Genomic DNA, 22,936 nt, shown 5'->3' on the forward strand with positions numbered 1-22,936 from the left:
TGGTTGGGACATTTCGCTCGAGTTCTCTTGAGTCTCTGCCACGGACATCTTCGTACGTCTGCTATTTCCTTGCTGGAGTGTGACATGATTTGTGTCATGTGCAGGTGCGATGGATCACGTACAAACCAATAGGGTGTCGGAATGGTATATGTTTATACTTCTCATCCAACCACAATCAAATTCACTCTATCCGGATGGCGCGATTTATAGGATAGGATAGGTTTTTGGGTTTTTTTGGGTTTTTTTTAACGATGACAAACCGGAATGAAAACAAGCTGAACTGAAATAGGAGTAACGAGGCTATTTTTAAAATGTAAGGAGTAGAAAGTACGGATAATTGCGTGAAAATGTAAGGAGTAGAAGTGAAAAGTCTGCTGTAAAATATTTACTCCAGTAAAGTATAGATACCTAAAATTTCTATTTAAGTATAAGTATTTGTACTTAGTTACTTGACACCTCTGACACACACTCACACACACACACACACACACACACACACACACACACACACACACACATACACACTGAACAAAAGCATACATTGAAGGTTTGTCCAAGTTTGTCCACCTTCAGTCTGCAGCTGATCTACAACCACGTTAACTTTTTCTCTCTCCCTCTTTTTCCATTCCTCTCTTCACACGTCTTCTTCCTTCTCTCCTGTAATGACAGGGAAATGTGTATCAGATAAAAAGAAAAGAAAAGGAAAGAAGAAGAGAAACCAGATGTGCTTTACAGGTCAGTAAAACATCATTAAAGGGGGAACTTTTATTGCTCCCCTGTTTCTATTCCCACTTACTTCAGAAAAAAAGTTCAACTGCAAAAAAAGCTGCTCAAGAGAAATGTGTTCAAGCTTCTCTTTAAAAGTTGATGATATTTCCAGTCGTACAGTATGACTGGACATATGACACCAGTCATCAGTCAAATGAATAGACCACTGAAGTGGGATATACATACCCTGCCTCCTATTCCATTACCTTTTCAGACTCACAGGACAACTATATAAATATTATGTATGGCCTCACGCTACAGGACATTAGCCTGGTTCCTATACTGTCACGATTGTTAGTTTCTGTTAGTGTTTCTTGTTTTATTTTGAAGTCTCTGTGTTCCTCCCTAATCTTGTCTCGTTTTACTTCCTGTCTTTTGTTTTCCCGCCTGTTTGATTGTTCTGCCCCGCCCTGATTTGTTTCACCTGTTGTGTCACCTGTTTCTTGTTAGTCCTTGTTAACCTGTGTATTTACCGTGTGTTCATGGACATCGGAAAAACGTTTTTCCGAGTGAAAACGTCATCATTCACGTCCCTTCCTGTCGGAATCAGAGGTGGGAAACTCGGGCCAGATTTTGCTAACCGAGTTTCCCAGTTGGTGACGCGTTGTTGACAACTGACGTTTGATGTAGGCGACTTTGGTTCACTGAACATATTTCAATGACAATAAACTGTTTATTGTGGACAAATGCCTCTGCTGAGAAACATACACAGACATAACATGTTTCAAATTATTCATAAATAGGCCTATGTATAAAAAAACAACAACACATTATCCGTGTCCTTTCCTGTTCGTTGTCCTGCAGATAACACAAACACCTGACGATGTGCTGTATGCTCGCATAAGAAAACAGCAGCAAATTATTGTAGCCTCCATGTTTTCACCAGGTTTTCACACACCTGATGCTCAAGGCTACGCCCAACATTTGGTGGCAGTCATGCAACAAGTTGTTATGCCAAACGCCAATATAACAGAAGAAGAAGAACACGCATCCCGACCATCCTAACCATGTGAACACTGGTAGTCGGAAAAACAACATAATCACGGGGGCGGTCCCTGTTATTCCGAGGTGGCATGAACGCGCCATTAGTCTCTGTGTTGTCTTTGTCTTGTGTGGGAGCGTAATGTTTCTGTTGCTGTTCGAAGAGTTCGAGGTCTGTCGTGTTCTGTACTGTCGTGTCTTTATGTTTTTGTCTTGTGTTCCCTGTGGTTTTGTTTCCTGCCCAGGATTACTTTTGTTTGTTAGTTTTGCCTGCTGCATTCAGGACACCTTTTGTATGTTTGCACTTAATTTTCGCTTAATAAATTATCAAGCTCAATTTACTTTGCCGGCTCTCTGCATTTGGGTCCAAGCCTCACAGCCCCATTGTGACATATACACTGAGACCACTAATTAGAATTATTCTATAGGACTGGACGGTTGACAAAACATGAATGTTCGGCCCTCAAAGCTGTTTTGCTCAGGTATAATAAAGACCTAAAAACTGTGTATTATACCGTTTTTTTAACTGTGTATATTACAGTATGTTGAAGACAAATCTAAAGGGTGTCTAAAGGGTTTAAACCAACTTCAAAGACCTGAAGAATCTGCTTCTTATGTGGAATTGGTTACCCACATAAAAAGAACTGGGCCCAGCTCTCTTATTAAGCCTCTTTCCCACAAAAGTTACCGGTAAAATACCGGGATAACCTTTCAACACTTATGGATGCTCTAAACTCAACAGAAGATGGGGAAAGTAATAATTACGGGAGACCACAAGAGGGCCCCGACACTATGAACGTAAATATAAGTAGCAATAGCTGTTCGAACAAACGACTTAAGGGAGTATGTTTCCCGGGGAGGACAGTCTTCTATGGTTCTAAGGATGGCTGTCAGTCGGTCAGCCGTTCCACAAACTATTGTAATTTTGTACAGACATTAGATCAGTCCCCAGAGGATGTATCCAACTGAATTTGGTGATTGCTGGACTTTTCCTCTACCTCCACCATTCACATATGAGGTTTTTAGTCACATATCTCAACAACCATTGACATTTATGTTCCCCTCAGGATGAATTGTAATACCATTTCATCTAGCTACAACAGCGGCTCAAATTGTCCACCCAGCTCGCTCTCCCTTCTCTCCCCCCTTGTCTCTCGTTCACAGGTCTTAACTCAGGTGGGTTTGTGCCGGTGGGACCAGTTCAGTATCCGTTTACACCACAAACAATGGCCCGCTGTTCTTTCTCTCCTTTTTTTCCGTGCCCTCCTGTGTCTCCTCCTCTTTCATCCCTCTGGCATTCTCACCTCCCTTCACCACAGTACCCTTCTTTCTCTCTCCTCTCAACACACTTCTATCCCTCACTCTGTTTTCTGTCTTCCATCTAAGCTTCCTGTTACTCTCAACTCTCTTTTCCTTGGATACCAACTATGTTGAAGTCAGCTCAGATATTTACTGGCAATCAGTGGGATCAGAGGGTTATGAAAACTATGTCAGCCTGCTCTTCGTGAAGAACTCTAAAAGAGAACTAACTTCTGCACTGTTCAGTCCGTCCTTCAGAGGGTAAACACTATTTAGGATTTCATAGTTTGGTGTTGGAACTGCAACAATAAAAAGCTGTATTCAGTCCAACGGAAATTAGTCATTTATAATAAAACCAGCACACTAAACAACTGCATTAGTCATTATGTGACCATAACTTCTAAAATACCATGACTGCATGGAAGCACCCTCTTGCAGGTTTTTCCCTCTGTTGTTGGCATTGTAAAGTTTGCAATGAGGTAACAAATCTTCTCAGTGAATGGGGTCATCCGTTTAAAGGAGCACTCCACAGATTTTACACAGTTCAGAGGAATTCTGCTCTTGAAAGCTGTTGTTTAATGTCCTCCTTGTCTCTCGAGGATGTTCTCAGAGACGTTTGTGTTGCAAACTGGGACATGGAGTTTGAAACACATGGGCTTTTACCAGTCAGGGAAGGTTCAACAAAATATGCTATTGAGTTGCCCTATTAAACAGGGATCCAGCATTTTTGGAGCTTGACCCATCAGGATGTTCCTGCTTCTGCTGCTTTAGTTTTGGCCACATCTTTTCTTTCATCTGTCTTGGAAGCGCAAACGAGCTTAACAGTGAACGCCCACTTTTTGAACTACTCTGATTCCCGAAGTGAATTTCCCATCCATTCAACCCATTGACGTTTCAGGAAAATCTTATATAAAGAGTTGTTTATACAGTGAGGATATAGGCTATTATATGCGGTAAACATTTCCATGGTAACAGCGAACTCCACCAATCAGAGACGTCACTGTTACGCTTAGGTTTGTGTGTAGTGTAGTACTTCTCCATATCATTGTGAATAAAACAAGGTTGACATTATGTACAGAACCTCACTGTTGAACTCTATATAGTACACCTTTAGAGAAAGAAGACCTAAAACCAGGACTGTGAAAAATGATTTATTGAAGTCAGTTGCTGCACCAGGGTCAAATTAGATAATTTACTTCATGGAAGATATCTGTGTTCCTCCTGTCCCTGACATTATGTTGTGTACCAAGGCTAACTGATAGTAATGTGGGAGCATCAGACTGAGAAAAATAAGCAAGAAAAACCTAGTTGGGTTACCAACATTTCTTTGCAGGCCTTTGCTCATCTGTTTTTCATGCTGGCATGTTGAAATAACGTTCAAAGAGTTAATATCCCCAAAAAGATAGACCCCAAAAAGTAAGAAATGTCATAAAGTTTAATTGTCTCTCTTTACCCTCCACATCTCCTCTGAGGTCCAAACGTTGTGCCCTGTCTTCCTGCCGCAGTGCTGCTGAGCTAAATCTGGGATCCCTCTATACACTACATACTGTATATGGGCTAGTCCCAGATTAGTAACTGAACCGGGTTAGTTCTTCCAGTGGGGATGACCCACTATACTGTGGTTTCAGAGGACCCAAATACCTCAGGGACAGCATGCCTACTTCCATTTAAAAAAAAATGTGCTGAACTAACTAAAAACACAGAGAACAGTGTTTGGTGATAAGTTCAGCAAATGCTGGTCAGTTTTTTATTCATTTACACGTTTATTTGACTCATTATTTTCCAGATCTTTGTCATGTAGATGCTAAATTAAAGCTGCACTATCAGTGTTTTATATTGACAGTGAACTAAATGACTACATGTGAAGTGAAAGGTGTAAGTAATAATGATGAACCCAACTCTGGAGTTTCCCTCAGATTTACAGAACATTTCAGTATTTTCCGCTCAGTGTTCACTCTCACCGCTCCCATCAGCGTTGTGTTTCAGTAAAACATTGCGAAAGCACTGATGAAACCACTACCTGCCCGGCACCAAACGGAAGAGAGACACAGTTAGCGACCATAGACTACATAAAAATGGACGACACGTCTCCACTGCCTTCTATTGTACAAAAGTGAAGCCAAAATATCCCGGGTACGGGCACTGCCATCTTCTATTTTTGAAGCCAGAGTCTTGCAGTAGTGATCAGGCAGTGGAGCCGCGGTATCAAAGTGCCGCCCATACACGCGCTCGATCAATCGCGAGTCCATCTCAGCTGTCAATCATGCTGTTTCACCCCGTTTTTATAGCCTCAGATAACTAATAAAAACCAAACTTATCAGAAAAATGAACACTTGAACAAACATCAGTGTGATAATAGCTACCTTAAATGACAGAAACCATAAATATTTTGAGGTTTTTGTTTGATTTTTATGTCCAATCGCCAGACGGCCCGGCTAGTCCACACAGCATTCCGAGATGGAAGAAAACGTGCTCTGGTTTATTAGCATTTCTTTAAACCAATCACAATCGTCATGGGCGGCACTAAGCGCCAGACGGAGCCACGGTGCCTCTTCAAAATAGTCTCGGGAAGGAACTTGTTTTGGTGGAACGTGTACGTTCAAAAGTTGTTTTAGTCGTGCAACAGAAAACTCAGATTGGACAGATAGTCCTCAGAAATCAACCAGAGATTAAAATTACAACACAAAGAAAGCAGAAAGTGACGGACATCCGGCCGAAAAGAGCGTGATCCGGCGGAATTTCCGGCAACACCGGAGCAATCCCGGAAGTGGAACGTCGTGGATATCGACTACCAATCCGCTAACATGGAGGGGGCAGGATTTATGATCCAGATGTATTGGCTTTACTTATACAGTCTATGCATCCAACCCATGTTAGCGACTAGCTGGTGAACGTTGTGGAGCATTTAGCTGCTAGAGAGCTGGATATTTTCTCCGGAGATGGTAGAGACCAAAACCAGAGCAAATATTGCACTTACATTCATCAGGTGGAAACAAAATGACTCCAAAAGAATGCTGCTCTATGTCCGCTGGATGTCTAAATAGGCAAGTGTTTGCTAATAAAAAAAACTGATTACTGCTACTTTAAACATCCATGATCACATACACACATATTTGGTGGACACATTAAAAACTATGACGCTTTAGTTATGCAGAACAGGGTGGATATGTGGCAGCAATAGGTTTGACCTTAAGCTCATGACAATATTTTTCCGTTAAAGTGGTCTGCAGCCCTGCTAATGTATCACAGGTTAAAACAGGACAGAGCTGGACTTATTGCAACACTGTTACCTTCTGCACTTGTATCTGTAGGTCCCATAGTTTTTCTGAGTTTGCAGTGCAAAGCGAGAGTCACTGAAAGGCGGCACGAACCGTCCGGTCGCTGAGCGGCTGGGTGGGACGGAAGTTGTCGCCCAACATCCCATCATTCCCTTCCAGTAGCTCCGCCCCTTTGACATGGGACCGCAGCCTCCGAAACTCCTCAATCTGCAGAAGAGAAAGGATCTCATTTTAGAGGCTGAACTAGGTCACAGCTCCATATATCAAGACTCCACACATAATAGGCCAATACTGACATCCATGGACTGAAGTGGCTGATAACATATACATAAAAGGATCCCCAAAATCTTCAAACATCCAGTGCACTTTGTGATTTCTATCTTTGGCAGAGTGAGAAAGTGTCTGAAACTTGTACAGTGATTTTTATACAGTCCGGTCCATACATAAAAAGACAACATAGTTTCTTAAACACAGCGATTGCCCTTGGGCTTTCTATAGCTACACAAGATCATTTAAGTACTTCATGTGACTTCAAATATTTGCTCTACACTCGTTTTTTTTCAGGCTGTTAGACGTTCAGGTTATAAGCTTTTAGTGCCGAGCAAAAGGAGCCAGTTTGGGTTATAAAAACAGAAGACTGGGACCCATTTGGAGTCAGAGAAAGACTCTATAATGATGTAATGACTGTGTGGGAATGAAATATGATAATCTGAAGACAGATGACACTTTTCATAGCTGTGGAAACTCAGTCAATACAACTGTGTTGTTGTAGCATTTGCCTACAGAAAAAGCATGGCATACCCAGCACTATAAGAAACAACTTCTCTTGTTGTTTTCTTGCTCAGACCAAAATGTTGAGATCAGAACTGTGACAGAAAGGATCCACAATCTGACGTCCTGTTAATGTGTAAACCACCGCAGACACTTTCACTTTTACATGCATACGCTGTATAGAGGCTGGTTACATCGGCCAAAAAACATGACAAAAGTTCCTGTGCAGGTGTGCTGTTGGCTAACAGAAGAAGGATTTATAACCCACTGTCAAAGTGCAAAACATGTAGGCATAGTAACACTTGTATGCACATATGCACTGTGTATACACACACACATACTTGCAGCCGTCAATAATAGCTGGATGTTGGAGGTGTGTCGTCTGGGTAAACAGGATCTGCAATTTTAAAACACTTCTGCTGTTGTTCATATTCATTCAGCTGTGGAGCCATGGCTTAAATCTGATACAGAGAATAGACTCCTACAGCACTCACAAAGAAGTCAAATAAGGTAATCTGTATGTTATACAGTGTACAGTATTGTCTGTCTGTGATGTTTGATGTATTGTATTTTTTTTTGTTACTCACTTTCCCAAAATCTACCTTTTCTAGTAATTTTATACATTTCCCAGAATGAACATGATACATATATTTTAAGATTAAGTCTGGCATACACTTCCCGATTATTATCTCGGATGGCCATCTTGAATATCCAGAATTCCACTTAAAAAATAAATCCATAGGAAAAAGGATGCCCCTTAAAGCTCCACAACCTGCCTGATCAGGTTTTTAAGTTTTCTTCAGTATCAAAGTAATCCAGTGATAGTTGTCTGTACAGCCATGGGAATATTAAATATTACAACCTAATTCTGCTTATTTTTAATGGTGCCAATTTGACTAAATATAAAGAAATATAGGCTTAAAAAACGTTGTAGCTCATAGTAAAACTCACTAAACCCCACCAATTCCTCAGGTTAACGGGGGCGGGGGGGGAGATGGCAGGGGCTGAGGTTTGCAGTTGTCTAGAGTTGTCTTTTTTTTTAGACTATTCTCTAATTTGTGGTCCATTAAATACTGGGTAGTTTTGCCTCTTTGGGATACAAAAGTGGTTAACGATTCTTCAATTTAAAATAATTTTTTTTTAATTAAAATGAAGAGAAAATCCCTCTTCAGTTAAACTGTTCACAAACAACAACCTGTAACACTGTTCTAATGTGCAGAGAGCATTTCAACACTTTTAATGGCTTAATCAAACATCTGGCCAAGGGACAATCGTCAAAAAATGATCCTCTTGGCTGATATTTACAATGATTGTGATTATTGTGCGTTGTCCCTGTACAAAATAATGTGGAATGTTACAAAGGCAAATGGACATTGCCTGAGGCAGGAGGACACCCAGAAGTAATTCTTCCTGTTAGCATTTCAAAGGGTCAGCATGCCAGAGGGCAGCAAGGATGAAAGACTAAAATAAATGTCAAAGGATTAACCATCATCATCCTTTACAACAACCTGCTTGAAGAGAGCCATGAGTCAGACAAAGGCTGAATTAAAGACAATGTGACAGGCTCATTGATTTGCAGTGAGTATAAAGGCATCCTGTACTGTGTTGAATGCCAGAGATCCTTAGGTTAGTGGCCCTGTGTTGTATGAAAGCCACAAAAGGGCCATTGATTATAGGTACAGCTTGGATGGGAAGCATTAACGTAGAACAGAGATGAAACCAGGACAATGCAGGTGTTGACAGCAAAATATTTTACAGTTTAATTTGTCAGATGACTGCATGCATATGAAAAGTAATTTAATTGAACCACCTTACTATTGCTAAGGTTAGCTATTAGCATTTATAATATATGTACGTCTAGCCTCTAGCACAGATGAGGAGCGGGCTACAGTGGTCTGGGAAGCTTTCTAACTCCACCCACCCAATGTCTCCAGCACCAACTCACGCTGACTCAGTACATTTATTAGACATCACACAGCTCCCTTTGGAGCCACCAAAGGCTTCATACAACTTTTTCATACTTTATATGCTGTAGTACTACTACCACATATCTGCAACAGACTTGATGTATAAAATGTGTGTGAGTTGCCCTTTAAAAGGCTGCAGACGTTATATGTATGTTTTACCTGTGACTGTGAGATGGTGAGAGGGTAGCGGTAGAGAATCCAGGTCACACTTTCACTACAAGGCGGGGTGGTCAGAGATCCTTCATACACCCAGTAGTCTCTCAGTAAAGGGTCTGAGGGCAGATTAAACATAAATATATGTATGACAAAATGCATTAAAATGCCTAAAAAAATTGTGTCTCCATTAACCGGTTGTATTTTAAATCCGGTTCCAATTTAAGAAAATACCCAGATTCGTTAAACTCTGCCAATAAATCCCATATGAAATCTTTCATTCAAAATTTCTCTTGGATGATCTCATTTGCCTCTTACTGACACTCCAGGCATCTGCAAAGTAAAAGATAAAAAGCTGGTAATGTATACACACAGGTGCTAACTCAGCAACACAGTTGTTAAGAAGACTGACTGAATAGGACAGACTACCTTAAACGTTCCAAAGTGTTGATGCACTTCACCAAAGCCAACCAAACAACTGCCAAATGAAATAGGCCTATTTTGCGGGAAGGTTGTCACGAAAAAGGGGTGAACGACAAGTCCCTGCTTAAATATGTATCTACCACCCATCATGTTAAAGTAATAACTTGTAGTCTTCTTGATGACTTGAGGTCAGGTCCTCTGCCTCAGCCTACCACCTGTGTTACACCACGTTCTGTGACCTGAAGCAGTTGCATGCAGCAGTGATTTGCCTTTAGGAAATGTCAAGTGCAGAAAAATCAGCAATTTTTTCTGTTGATATTTGCTGAATGATAAAGTAGAACTTGTACAGCTTCTGCAGCTGCAGCCCATCCCCCCAGTTAGGAGCAAACACCATTTTCCCTCACAGCAGAAGGACAAATAAGTCAGGACAGCGTTAATGAATGTCACAGATATGTGGTAAAATATTTGGTGAAGCTCTACACCCTTTCAGCACAATAATGTCCCGGGTTTAGGTATGCTACTGAGTGAAATGAAAACAGTATATATTTTCTAACTTAAAGTTGTCTTAATTCCCCACCAAACAAACTTAACTAAAAAGATTCCATAAGCAATTTGAAAGAGTTCATATTCGAAAAGCAGACTCAGATCTGCATTCAGATTCACTAAAATGCTATCAAACCCCAAACCTATCTCTGACCGTCTACTTTTTCCACCAACATTGTTTGATACTACTAAACTACTAGAGATCGGGGTTAAGAATAAACTGGCATTATGAATGAATGGTCTGATGAGAAGATGATAGTGACCCAGCAGGCTGCCATCTTGAGTCAACTATGGTGGTAGAACCTAAAACTATATACGGTATCTTTTCACAAAGGCTTCTGTCATGGTGGTGTTTGTTTTTGATCTTTTGGTTTTTGTGTTTGGTGGGGTTTTTTTCTGTTTCTTTCCCCCCCCCTTTCTGTTTCTCTATCTGGCAGTGTAGGTGCAGCTGAGGGCGTGGCCGGCTGAGCTGGGTCTCTCTAATGCCTACTACACACCGAGCCGATAATCGGCCGTCGGACAGTCTGGCGAGGTCAGTGACTTGAGTCTCTTCGGTGTGTTCCTTGCCGTCGTCCATCCAAGGGGCCGTCGGCCTTCATTTTGGCCGTTTTGACATGTATAATCGGCAGGGCGGGCACTGCCGGCAGTCAGACTCAAATGACCCTCTGCTGTGTGTCATCCCCTCTCTTTCTCTCACCCTTTCCTGTCTATCCACTGTCACTATTAAATAAAGGGAAAAGCCCCCAAAAATAATCTTAAAGGAACACGCCGACTTATTGGGACTTTGTCTTATTCACCGTATCCCCCAGAGTTAGATAAGTCCATACATACCCTTCTCATCTCTGTGCGTGTTGTAACTCTGTCTGACGCACCTACCACTAGCCTAGTTTAGCACAGATCCTGGAGGTAACCGGCTCCAACTAGCCTACTGCTCCCAATAAGTGACAAAATAACATTTTCCTATTTACATGTTGTGATTTGTATAGTCACAGCATGTACAAATAACAAGGTCACATGAGACACAGCCATCTTCTAACCATATATAAACTGGGAACTATATTCTCAGAAGGTAAAGCACTGCTACTTGGGCGGAGTGATTAGCGCAACACCTGAAAAGCACCGTTGTTACTCTCTGCTCCTCACCATGGGGCTTCTCGTGTGCTGCGAGCAAATCACTCCGCCCAAGTAGCAGAAGTAGCAGTGCTTCGCCTTCTGAGAATATAGTTCCCAGTTTATATACGGTTAGAAGATGGCTGTGTCTCATGTGACCTTGTTATTTGTACACGCTGTGACTATACAAATCACAACATGTAAATAGGAAAATGTTATTTTGTCACTTATTGGGAGCAGCGTAACAGCTTTGTATATTCATTTGAAATCAAATAGTTTTCTGCTCACCAGGTAACAGAGTGTTGGGGTTGAAGCAGGGGATTATCTTGCTCTTCCCCTGATGGTAATACAGCAACACAACATCAATTATTGTATTAGTGTATCATGTCATTTAACAGTGTGATTATACTCTATCATTATTTAACATCTTACATTGATGTAATAAATTGTCATCTGTCGGATCTTTTCAGACTTATTCTCACCTTGTACTGCAGGTCCTGTAGAACTTCAGTGATGGCCTTCAGACCCAGATGCTCCTTACCAATCTGATAAAAACACAAGACATTTCAGGTCTCAGTGGGCGGTCAGTTGGTGGCCACAGTACGTATCAATGTATCTAAACAGTGTTATCAGTGACAGTCTTAAAGACGTTGGCAAAGTGTTTGAATTAGTTTATATCTGCCGTATCCATATAGGAAGTAAACAGGAAGCAGAAACTAAAAGGAGCTGTCAAAAACAGGATGTGTGAGGTTTATTGTGTTAAGAGTGTGGTCTCCTCAGGATGTGAGGGCTATCTGGGTTGATAGTGTCTCAAAGTGATGTTATTCCCCGAAGTTTGATTGGTTTCATTAAACATTTTTCCTAGCAGGGAAACTAAGGGCCATTTCAATGAAGCAGAGGAATTGGGGGATTTCATAGGAATGTAACAGAAGGCGTTTTGCAACTTGTGTTATACTTATGAATTATTATTACACAGGATGGTTCAAGCTAATCTGGAATGAATCAGAAGTTAGAAAAAAACAACACTTACAATTCTAGGAAGGAAAACCCCTTTAAGGTCATTGAAAAAGTCAATATTTTGAGCGCCATGGAGGGCAAAATGAATGCAGGGACTTCTTTTTACAAAATTATGCCGTCAAACGCACATAGTTCTGCTCCAAAACATTACACTCAGTTGCAGTTTATTAGGTACACCTAGCTAAAACTAATGCAGTCTCTTACACCAGCCCTGCAATCCTTCCTTCATGAAGGTCAGTTTTTGTTGAAGCAGTTTCAGAGAGCTCTTAATTCAACTTTCTTGTCATTTTGGAGGCTAACGTTTGTGCTGCTGTTGAATTGTATGGTGTTATAATGTGGGCGGTGTTGTTGGCCCAACTCACTGAAACACCAGTTACTGAGAGGGTGCCCACCTGATCGCCCTATAAAGGCTGTTTTACAGTCGGCGTAGCCGAGCTGGCGCATGCCAATGTGACTGCAAAATGATGTAGATCTTGCTGGCGCGCCAGGATTTTGAGTGCATGTCCAGAGGACCACTCTCTTTTTTTCAGCAGTACGCGACAAAGCGGAAACAGGAAGCATGAACAAGCTCGAAGGTAACCGGATGCCAGGACTCTCAGAGTGACTGCAAGTCTCTCTTGTAAACTTACTGGGTTAAGAAGAGTTATTTTATGGTGAATTAAAGGCTTGATCTGACGCTGTAGGTCATCAAATCAAATCGAAGCATTGACGTCAATGCTGCTGCCAGCATTGACAGGTAGGCTGCGGCGAGTTCCCGACCTGTCACGCACCAGTGTGACGTCATGGGAGTGCCGTAACTATTTATTCTCACGCGTTGGTGGTCGCTGTCGGTACACGATCCGTTCTGCACATGCGCAAGATAATACTGTTTTACGTATCCATACGACCTGCACGATCTGTTCCACGCTAGCCTATGGCTAGCCTCCACCGGGAAGCTAACGTTAGTTTAGCTAACAGCTAATTCGGCTAACCGCTAGCTGACAGCTAGATTCAGTCTAAAATAACGTTAACTCAAACGTAATGGGAAAAGCAGGCTACAGCTAAATTAAGACTTCACAGTAATAACAATAAAGACAAGTATTGAGTGATTGTATTTTAAATGAGCACAAGTAAAGTAGAACTGACGTAACAGCTGTTATATATGTTAGGTGTTTGTTATATATGTCAACGTTTATTTTCAAGTTTTATTTTGAGGGTCTTTTAAAGTTATTACATGCTGTCTCAGCTAGCAGTTAGCCGAATTAGCTGTTAGCTAAACTAACGTTAGCTTGCCTGTGGAGGCTAACAGCAGTTGAGTTAACGTTATTTTAGACTGAATCTAGCTGTCAGCTAGCGGTTAGCCGAATTAGCTGTTAGCTAAACTAACGTTAGCTTGGCTGTCGACCGGAAGCGTGGAACAGCGTGCAGTGTCGTAAATCCTCGTACAACTGCGCATGCGCGAACATTTTGCGCATGTGCAGAACGGATCGTGTACCGACAGTCGCGACACTAATTGCAGTCTTCTCCTGAACAGAGGTGGCGCTAATGAGAAAGGGCTACCGACTTTGCTATTTCTACGGACTAGAAGAAGAAGAAAAAGGTAAACAATGGCGAAGAGAAGAACAGAAGCACTTTGAATACTTCAGAATATCTGTACAACGATTCGATGACCTACAGCGTCAGATCAAGTCTTTCATTCACCATAAAAGAACTCATCTTAACCCAGTAAGTTTACAAGAGAGACTTGCAGTCACTCTGAGAGTCCTGGCATCCGATTGTCCTCGAACTCGTCCATGCATCCTGTTTCCGCTTTGTCGCGCGCCGCTGAAAAAAATAGAGTGGTGCGCGACCTCTGGTTGCACACTTAAAATCCTGGCGCGCCAGCGAGACGTCACATTGGCGTGCGACAGGTTGGGTGCGGCAACTGTAAAGAGACCCATTGACTTTGCTGCACTCTTACGTTTACACAAATTCGATATTCAATAACAATATTGCTTTTTCTTTGGTAAGACAGGTATACATCATTACCTACATTTACTGTGTATTGGTAACTGTTACTTGTTACAGTATCGGAAGGAAAAAAATGTAGGGCCCAATATATATATATATATATATATATATATATATATATATATGCAATACAAACTAGAAAAACTGAGTGAAATTAAGCTGATGATCTTTGTCCCAAAAGCCAGTTCTTGTGTATATTTTTCAAATGTGAATATTGCAATACTTTTGATCTCTATTACATCGACAGTGTAAACTGTCCACTATGATGTGGATGTTTACCTGCACAAAAAGAGCTATGATGAGGACTCCATTCTTCATCCCAAGAGCGTCCTCCAAAGTGTTAAACAGTGTGCTGTTCCAGTGAATCAGATGGAGCTACAGATGGACAGAGACAAAAAGACAACAGAACACAACCTGTATTTGAGAGGCCATTGTTGCAAACAGGTGTAGGGAACAGTAGTTGATAAGAGAGTGAGAAACCATCAGCTGGGGGTGACTGAGGGCTTTCTAAATGGGCTCTAATGTCAAGTTCAAGGAGTTCATATGAACGTGGAGAAAGGAGTGCAAAACTTCTACCCTGAAATAGGGCTGGGCAATATATTGATATATCGACATCAAATGAGGGTAGATATTTTCTTATCGACATCGATGTATTTGGTAAAAAATATCGTGATATTTGATTTCCTCCGTATCGCCCAGCTCTACCCTGAAACACGTAAATGAGAGAGCCAGACCAGATCAGACCAGACCACAGATCTGTACTTGATAAGACTGAAAGCTGCCATGGTACTTATCTTACTGTAATGTCGAAACAGCGGGCCATTAATACATAAAATCTCAGTGATCTCTGAGCTGTCAGCCTCCTTATCAGTAGTTTTAGCTCAGAGTTCCCATTGAGCATTGATTTTGTGGTTTGCAAGAAGAGCAAGAGCTGTCTTACTGAAATCCTTGAAATATGTAACCTTGCCCTATAAAAACATTCACGGTTGAAACTAATATTTAGCCCACTTTTAATGGATATAAGGCTGGCAATATTTTATAGTTATAACAAATACAATAAAAAGACTAAAACCTACAATTACTTAGTCCGTCACTTAATACTTTCCAGCTTCCCCTGCTTTGCCCATGCCAAAAGTGTTACTTGTAAGAGAAGATTAAACAGGTTTTGTGTTCAAGGACTCAACAAGCTACAATGCTATCTGAAGGATATATGTCAATGCCAGAAGCTTAAAGATATGAACACTGTGTCTCTTTAGTCTTTTATGGGTTACTGGCCTGCTTTGAAAGTGGGCATGGCCTTATTGTGTGTGTGTGTGTGTGTGTGTGTGTGTGTGTGTGTGTGTGTGTGTGTGTGTGTGTGTGTGTGTGTGTGTGTGTGTTTGTGTGCGTGCGTGCGTGCGCGCGTGCGTGCGTGCACTACCTCCATAGGGAAAGCCTTGAAGTTGACAGTGTGCTCTGATCCTCTCTGGTTCTCTTTGCCCCAGTGGAATCGAACCTCATGAAGCTCATACTCATGATCACTGGGCAACGGACCCCCGGTAACCACTGACAACGGCACAGGAAACCCAGGGCATTGTGGGAAAACACACACAGGAAGTAGAAGACAGAGTAAAAGTAAGAAAAGGTGGCCAGTGGCTAGATTTGTCAATGTTATCACGCGCTGCATAAAAATGCATGAATGTATCACTCACCCCTAACCCATATTGATGTCACTTCTTAAACAATGAGTAGTGAGTACTGACATGTTGTTGTGTCCCCTGGAAGTTACCTGACTTGGACTTGAGAATGATGCGGACGGTGTGTCCGTCGTTGATGACCTCACAGTCTCGACACACCACATAGTTTGGTGATAAGCCGACATCCAGGAGGGACGGGTCATACTGAGCCTCCCTGGAGTTTAAGTTAATGGGAGACTGGTACTCGCCGTTGGCTGCTGGGAAAAGGAGTCCCCATTCTACACCTGAGTAAAAACAAGCACACACACAAACACATTACATGTACCATACATGTCAGGTCTTAACCAAATAGCTAGCGGTTCTAAAACTGACTTTATTAGTTGTATCATGTTGTATGAGTCACTGGGTCAGGAAAGTATGACAAACTGCTGACATACATACAGAACTTCAGTACTCTTCAGTACTTTTTTCCCTTTATTTGATAGAGACAGTGGATAGACAGGAAATGGGGAAGAGAAAAAGAGGGGATGACACGCAGCAAAGGGCCACAGGTTGGATTCAAACCCTGGGCCAATGCAAGGGACTCAGACTACATGGGCGCATGCTCGACTGGGTGAGCTAGAGGCCACCCAACAGACAGAACTTCTGAGATGCTGCATGTGGTCACACAAGGCCCAGCTGTTGCTTGTTTAACTGCTCGTTAAACAGCAATGTCTCATGTTTTATTTCTGCATACATGTTAAATACACACATACATTGTCTAAATTTAGTGAAACAGCTTTGCTAACAAAGCTAGCTGGCTATTTTGACCTTCTTCAGTTGTCACTGTTAAGCTGGTCTAAATATATTACAGAGCTATACTGCTGCATAAAACAGACAGAGATTAAATTGGTAACATTTGTCTGGTATAAATTAGTAAAACAGCAAATTTTCTAAAAGCTACAGTGCTCCTTTAAGATTAGTTTACTAAATATAACATTGTAAGTGTTGAGTTTATCCAAGACAGGTTTCTTTGTTTAACTAAGCTGTGTATTGCTGCTGAAGTTCCTCCTCTATTTACTCTTTAAAATCTAAACTACATCATTGTCTGTGGGGTCACATGATCCGGACATTGGTTGAATCAATAATTGTGCAATTCAAATTTTAGTTAGGCCCAAAACTTCTGGGTTGCTGGGCATTGTGTAATTTTTTGAGTTGATTCTTAGCAAAAAAAACCTTTGTTCTTTCACAAATATGTGCTAAAAAGACAATTAAAACGACAACGCAACAGGCAAAGCAACAAGACCAAAGTTAATACTGGAGTGGCTAGAACAGCTGCGTGTAAACGATGGCGATACTAAGAGCTAATTTCGGGTTCAGCCAGCGTAGGACTTAAAACGCGATCGGAATGGGAGGGGCTAGAAAGTAATATTCAGTTGGTCGTCATATACAATTTCAGCGCTAGATGGGAGAAATTCTTACACAATGTAGCTTTAAGTTTCCTGTGAAGTAAACATGAAAGCACTTTGTTCTTGATCTTTAAGAACGTATTTTGACATAATGAAGACCAGGAGATGTGATTGAAAGCTCTGGAAAGTGGACTGTAACTGTATTTTCTGAATGCTGTATGCAGGGTAGAGAGACAGAGGGAGAAAGGGGGAAGGGAAACAAATGTAAGCAGGTTGTGGTTGAAGAAAGAGGGTCAGCCTCACTGGGACTTAATAGTGCGTTCCATTTACCTCGGACACTCGGAAGCCGTACCTGGGAATGACGTCACACCCGAGTTGAATGCGTTTCATTTACAAGTCAGATTTTTCATTGTGGGGTTAGCTCTAGCCAGGTTAGCCATTGTTAGCCATTACGCTGTTTTTTGTGCATACAAACAGCATATCAACATGTTGACGGACAGAAGTTGGACAGGCCTGTGTGTACGACACAAATGTGACAGAAATGCTAATAACTGCATGTTACAGTTTTCACTACTATTGATGTACGGGGTACCAATGCTGGATTTAGCTCGGGGTACTGCGAGGCTGTCCGAGCTCCGAGCTCGAAATTCCAAGGTCATGGGGCGTGTTTTCCGACTTTGACGTCAGATAATCCGACTTCCGAGTACAAATGGAACGCACTATAAGACTTGGAGAATTATTGCATGAGCATAAATATTTGTAAAAGAAATTAAGATATTGTATCAAATATCTTTTGTAATATCAACATCATTTTTGACCAACACTAACAGGGCATGAAAACTCTTAACTCTTGTGTAATTCTGTTAAATGTTCTTGTGCAGGTAGAGAGTGAAGAAACAGACTAGAGAAAGTGATACTAAGTGACACCAAAGATACACACTGGTCTAGATTCACTTCAGCTTCTTGCTGACCACAATCACTCTAGCAGTACAATGAGAACATTGTTAGATGTGTGGAACTTAATGTGTTTTTGAAAGGAGGAAGCAAACACATTTAGTGAGTATCGTGTTCAAGAAAGCCCAGTACACCCCGTGACCCTCCAAGAAAATGAACTCAACTCCTCACGGTGCGCCTTTCTACAGCAACTGCAGCAGAGACACACACTGCAGACTGCAGACAGGCTGACTATTCTCTCCATGGCAGAGAGGGCTGAGGGGACCCGTCACATTCCCTCTGTCCTCAGCAACTAAAGCCTTGACAACATCGTACTAAAGGCATTGAGGGTTTCACTGCAGCTACAGTACACATGAAAAGGCTGTGCAAGATTTAGTTTGTGTGTGTGTGAAATGAGATGGCACTAGATGGCAAGTTGTCGAAACTGTTCCACCAGCTTCTGGTTCTTCATGTATTCATGCATCAACTGTACAAGTCTTTGCCATAGGTGTGTTATCAAAAACTCATTGGATCTCATGTTTTTTAGGCCTTTCCTCTATTATTATGTTTCCATATTGGCAGGAGATTGCCAAAATCACAGATATCATTATTGGCACATGATGAATATCTCTATTATTGTATTGTATTTGATAGTTCATATCCTATTATTGTGTAGTCTGTAGTCTTTTGGAAGAATCATAAATTACTCTTTGCCATCCAGTTAATGCCTATGTTCTTTTATGTTCAACTAATGACCTCACATTGCAATCCCTTACAAAGTCAGTTCTTCCAATGGAGCCCATTCCAATGAATGAATAAATGAAAGCTTTATTGGCCCTAGGGGAATTTGCTTTGCACAAAGAACATACATACATAACAGCACATAGTATAACATAAAAACATTTAAATAAAAACATGAACGTCATAAGAAAATTCATTAAAAAAGCATCCATCGGCAATCAATCGGCAAATCAATAAGAGACATCACCATTTCAGACCACGTGGTCAGAGCTTGTTAAGCAGCTTAATGCTACGTGGGACAAAGGATGTGATGCCTCTTTTAGTCCACATCCCCGGCATGCTATACCTTCACGCTGAGGGTAAATGTGCATATGAAGACCGTATAAACTTATAATATTAAGTGTCCTGCAGAAAGTCTTTAATCTCCCATGCAAAAAATGGTTCTCTGCACAATAGAACGTAAATGGAACATCCAATTACTTTTTTTTCTCTATTTATGAAAACTTTTAGGACAAAAGGTTTCCACAGGACACTGGTGGTATTTGCAATCCATACATTAGTGTCTAATTCATGCCTATAGGTGTTATCATTCCCATGCCCATAATAAACAGTATACTCACAGTAAGAATTTCACAGTTCAATATCACAGCGCATCCCTCGATGCTCAGTAAAGGCAGCAATAGAAAGAAGACAGAGTGAACCAACACAAACTAAATTAATTCATTTAATCATAACTGTAACCATGACAGTAAGTTTAATAGTCTTATGCTATAATTATGTGTCAGTGAAAATCTGACAATCCAAAAAGAAATTAATATTAGTGTTTGAAAGAAAGCTGAAGAAACAATTGAATTCACAATACAATTGTATTCTAATGAGCCCACATCTGACATAGGAAGGGGCGTGAAATCCGAATGTTTTCTGATCTTGACAGCCCACAAAAAAACTAACTGGTTGTCTTATTTCACAGTTTGTGTGTTGGTAGGCACTCCAGATACGAAAAGGGAGTTTTTCATGATATGCCCCCTTTAAAATACAGCCTGAACCAGCAGCCCCTCCCACTTCACAACTCCATAAAAGACACGATTGACCTCAATTATATGAATTGTAGGATCCAAGGAAATCTAGGCCTCTGTTACTGTACATCTATTTTAGCCATTACTTTTTTTAGTTGTTTTGAGATGCCCACCTTTATAGAGGTGCAACTGTAAACTGCTGGAATACCCCTTTAATTGCATCACAGATCAAGTGGTTTCAAGAGATTCATGACAGCAAAACTGTCCAATCATAATGAATAATTTTGTGGTTTTATTATCCTTACGACTCGTTTGTCTTGATTTTAGCAACACCTTTGTGGATTATAGTATCGTTCTGTCTGATGTTTTGCACTCAATGCTCTCCATATAATGGAGTTGATGTACTCAATATTGATATTCATTTCAAACAAACTAATGTTGTTGCTTTGATGTAAAGTGCATCTCTTCTACAGCAGAGGAACACCCTCATAACTGTTTAAAACAGCACATTTAAAAGCGTTCGTTAATAAAATGTTAGATACATTAGAGCAACCTGTAAGAGAGGGGAGCAAAATAAACAATTATTTTTTTGCACTAGTTTTTACATCTCGTTTTCACAGACCTTTTTACAGTGTACTAACACAAACCAGGATCTACAATATGTGACACCACTGCAAAACTCCTCTTAGAGAATTACCAGGCCGACACATAAGTAAAGACTACATAAAGTGTGTGAAGCTTTGGGTTGAGACCCCTTTCAAACCCATCTGGACCCTCAACTTTTTATACCAGCTAACATCTTATTTTTCCCAGCATCCCTGCACATACTGATGAAGACCAGCCTACCTTCCTCGTAGCCCCAGTCCAGCTCATCTTTTCCCGGGTTATAATCCGACTCCTCGTTCACGTTGTCAGCCATGGTGCTTGGCAGTCTGCTCACTGTGGGTAGAAACCAGTCCGACCTCCCAGTAGACTCCCAGTCACAGGTTTTGTCAGTTCACTTGGACAAAAACTGAAGTCTCTACAGGGTGCTGAATGGATTCCCTACTGAGCAACAACTTCCTCAGCCTTTCACTTTCTTCTTTGTGTCTTGGTCTTGAGTTTCTTCTTTTCTTCTCTTTTGCTTTCTTTTCCCTTCTCTTTCTATTTTTTCTTTTTATCCTGTTACAGTATGTCCTCTCTCGCTCTTGTCTTCTTACAGCTAATAACTGATGTGTGTGGAGCTTTCTGCCTCTCTCTATTTCTCTTTACTCTGTTGTTGCTCCTCCTCTTTCTCTCTCTCCACTTTGCTCTGCTGTTATCTCCCCCCCCACCTTCTTCCTCTCAATCTTACTTCCTTTCTCTCTCTCTCTTGTACTTGGCAGACTGCAGGTGTTCTCTCTCACCCGGGTTTTCTTCCAGATAATTACAGATCAGTATCTCCTTCTCATCAACCTTCAAGCTTTAATTGTGTTTTCTTTCTATTGTATTAGTTATGTCTCTCGGTTGTAGTTGGACTTGTATGTTATGTTCCTGTTAACCTTTCTGCTGTTTTGGGTACATTGGTGGTATTGTGAGTGTGTGTGTGTGTGTGTGTGTGTGTGTGTGTGTGTGTGTGTGTGTGTGTGTGTGTGTGTGTGTGTGTGTGTGTTGGAAGGCTGGCAGGAAGGTCATGCTGGTGTTTCTGTTGGAGGCCACAGACAGACCCACCCTTGGGTGAAGGAAACATCAGTAGTTGGGAAAACAGGCAGAACTCAGCAGGGCGGAGAGAGTGAAAGGCCAAACTGTTCTCCAACCTTGATGACTTCAAGATGGACAGAGAAACTCTGACACACTGGATACTGAAACTATTAAACACACACACATTCACTTTTAGCACTGGTTCTCATGGATCTCAGTGGTCAGACAGTAATGCTTTTCAAATGGGACTGTATGCGGGCACTGGCATACTTTAGAGTTTTTGAATTTCCACCAGGTTGAAAAAAAAAAAAACACTATAGACAAGACATATTTTGTTATTTGGGTTATTTGTACAAAGCATGTGCAAAAAGTCAGGTGGGATAAATAGTTCATGTTCCCTATTGTTCTTCCTTGCTTCATTTCTTTCTTTCTTAATCCCTATCCTCCAGGCTGCTGATGTTAATTGCCCTACATTCCTTATCAGGAAATTCTCCTCCGAGCCATCTAAATGCAGCCGAGCTCCTTGTTTCCACACTGTGGAACTGAAAGCAGAGCATGGACTGTAGTTATAGGGACGGGTGGGCCTGTGCAACCTAGTTTGTGCCACCAAGTGTCACCAAGGCCATTTGAAAGAGGAATGAATTAATAAAATGTAGGAATGAAGTAAAGTAATAACTTAATTTATCGTCAAATAGCCTACAATTGTACACAGCCTAACGTGCAGTAGTGAAATTCGATATCTGCATAAAACCCATTGTAAGAGTGTGTAGAAATCAAAAACTAGACATAGTTAAACAAGCAGCCATGCAGCAGCTAATATTAGCTTAGCTTCAGTGAATGCAGACTGCTCTCCTGAAGCCCTCAGCCGTGCGGTTACACACGTAGACTGTTACAGTCTATGGTTACACACCCTCTATCTTAAAACAAATAGGTGAGTTCTGAATGCAGGCATAGAGAGGTCAAGTCCCTCCCCTTCTGGTGGACCTCATGGGACCTTTTATCCCGTTTGAATTGAGCCATGAATTACACATATAATATTTGTCAATTTAAGGTAAGTTTGTCATAGTGCCACTTAGTTTTGTGTGAAATCGCTCAGTGAACTACATCTCTCGTCCCGCACAATAAACGTCACCTTGCTTGCTGCTCGGCTTGCTCTCTAGCTAGCTAGCTTAGCTTAAATTCTTAGGTTCTCAACCCTCATTCCCTTTTTTTCAGTGGAATTTA

At 41.3% G+C, this 22,936-nt stretch overlaps 1 protein-coding gene across 2 annotated transcripts; it reads right to left on the bottom strand.

The window, feature by feature from the left end:
- Window positions 1-338: 338 nt before the first annotated feature.
- On the bottom strand, window positions 339-21,344 carry ca8 (carbonic anhydrase VIII). 2 transcript variants are annotated; one of them, XM_031310371.2, is made up of 9 exons: window positions 20,900-21,344; window positions 16,068-16,253; window positions 15,720-15,844; window positions 14,579-14,674; window positions 11,776-11,838; window positions 11,582-11,630; window positions 9,224-9,336; window positions 6,339-6,533; window positions 339-657 (listed from the first exon to the last, which is right to left on the bottom strand). In XM_031310371.2, exons 1-8 carry the CDS (start codon window positions 20,970-20,972, stop codon window positions 6,399-6,401), a joined length of 840 nt encoding a protein of 279 aa, XP_031166231.1. In that variant the 5' UTR covers window positions 20,973-21,344; the 3' UTR covers window positions 339-657; window positions 6,339-6,398. The 2 variants fall into 2 exon arrangements, with proteins under 2 accessions (XP_031166231.1, XP_031166230.1); XM_031310370.2 differs by having other exon boundaries at window positions 342-657; window positions 16,068-16,259; window positions 20,900-21,342.
- Between the last annotated feature and the right edge of the window lie 1,592 nt (window positions 21,345-22,936).

This window comes from Sander lucioperca, chromosome 9 (assembly GCF_008315115.2).
Source record: "Sander lucioperca isolate FBNREF2018 chromosome 9, SLUC_FBN_1.2, whole genome shotgun sequence".
NCBI classification, from domain to species: domain Eukaryota; kingdom Metazoa; phylum Chordata; class Actinopteri; order Perciformes; family Percidae; genus Sander; species Sander lucioperca.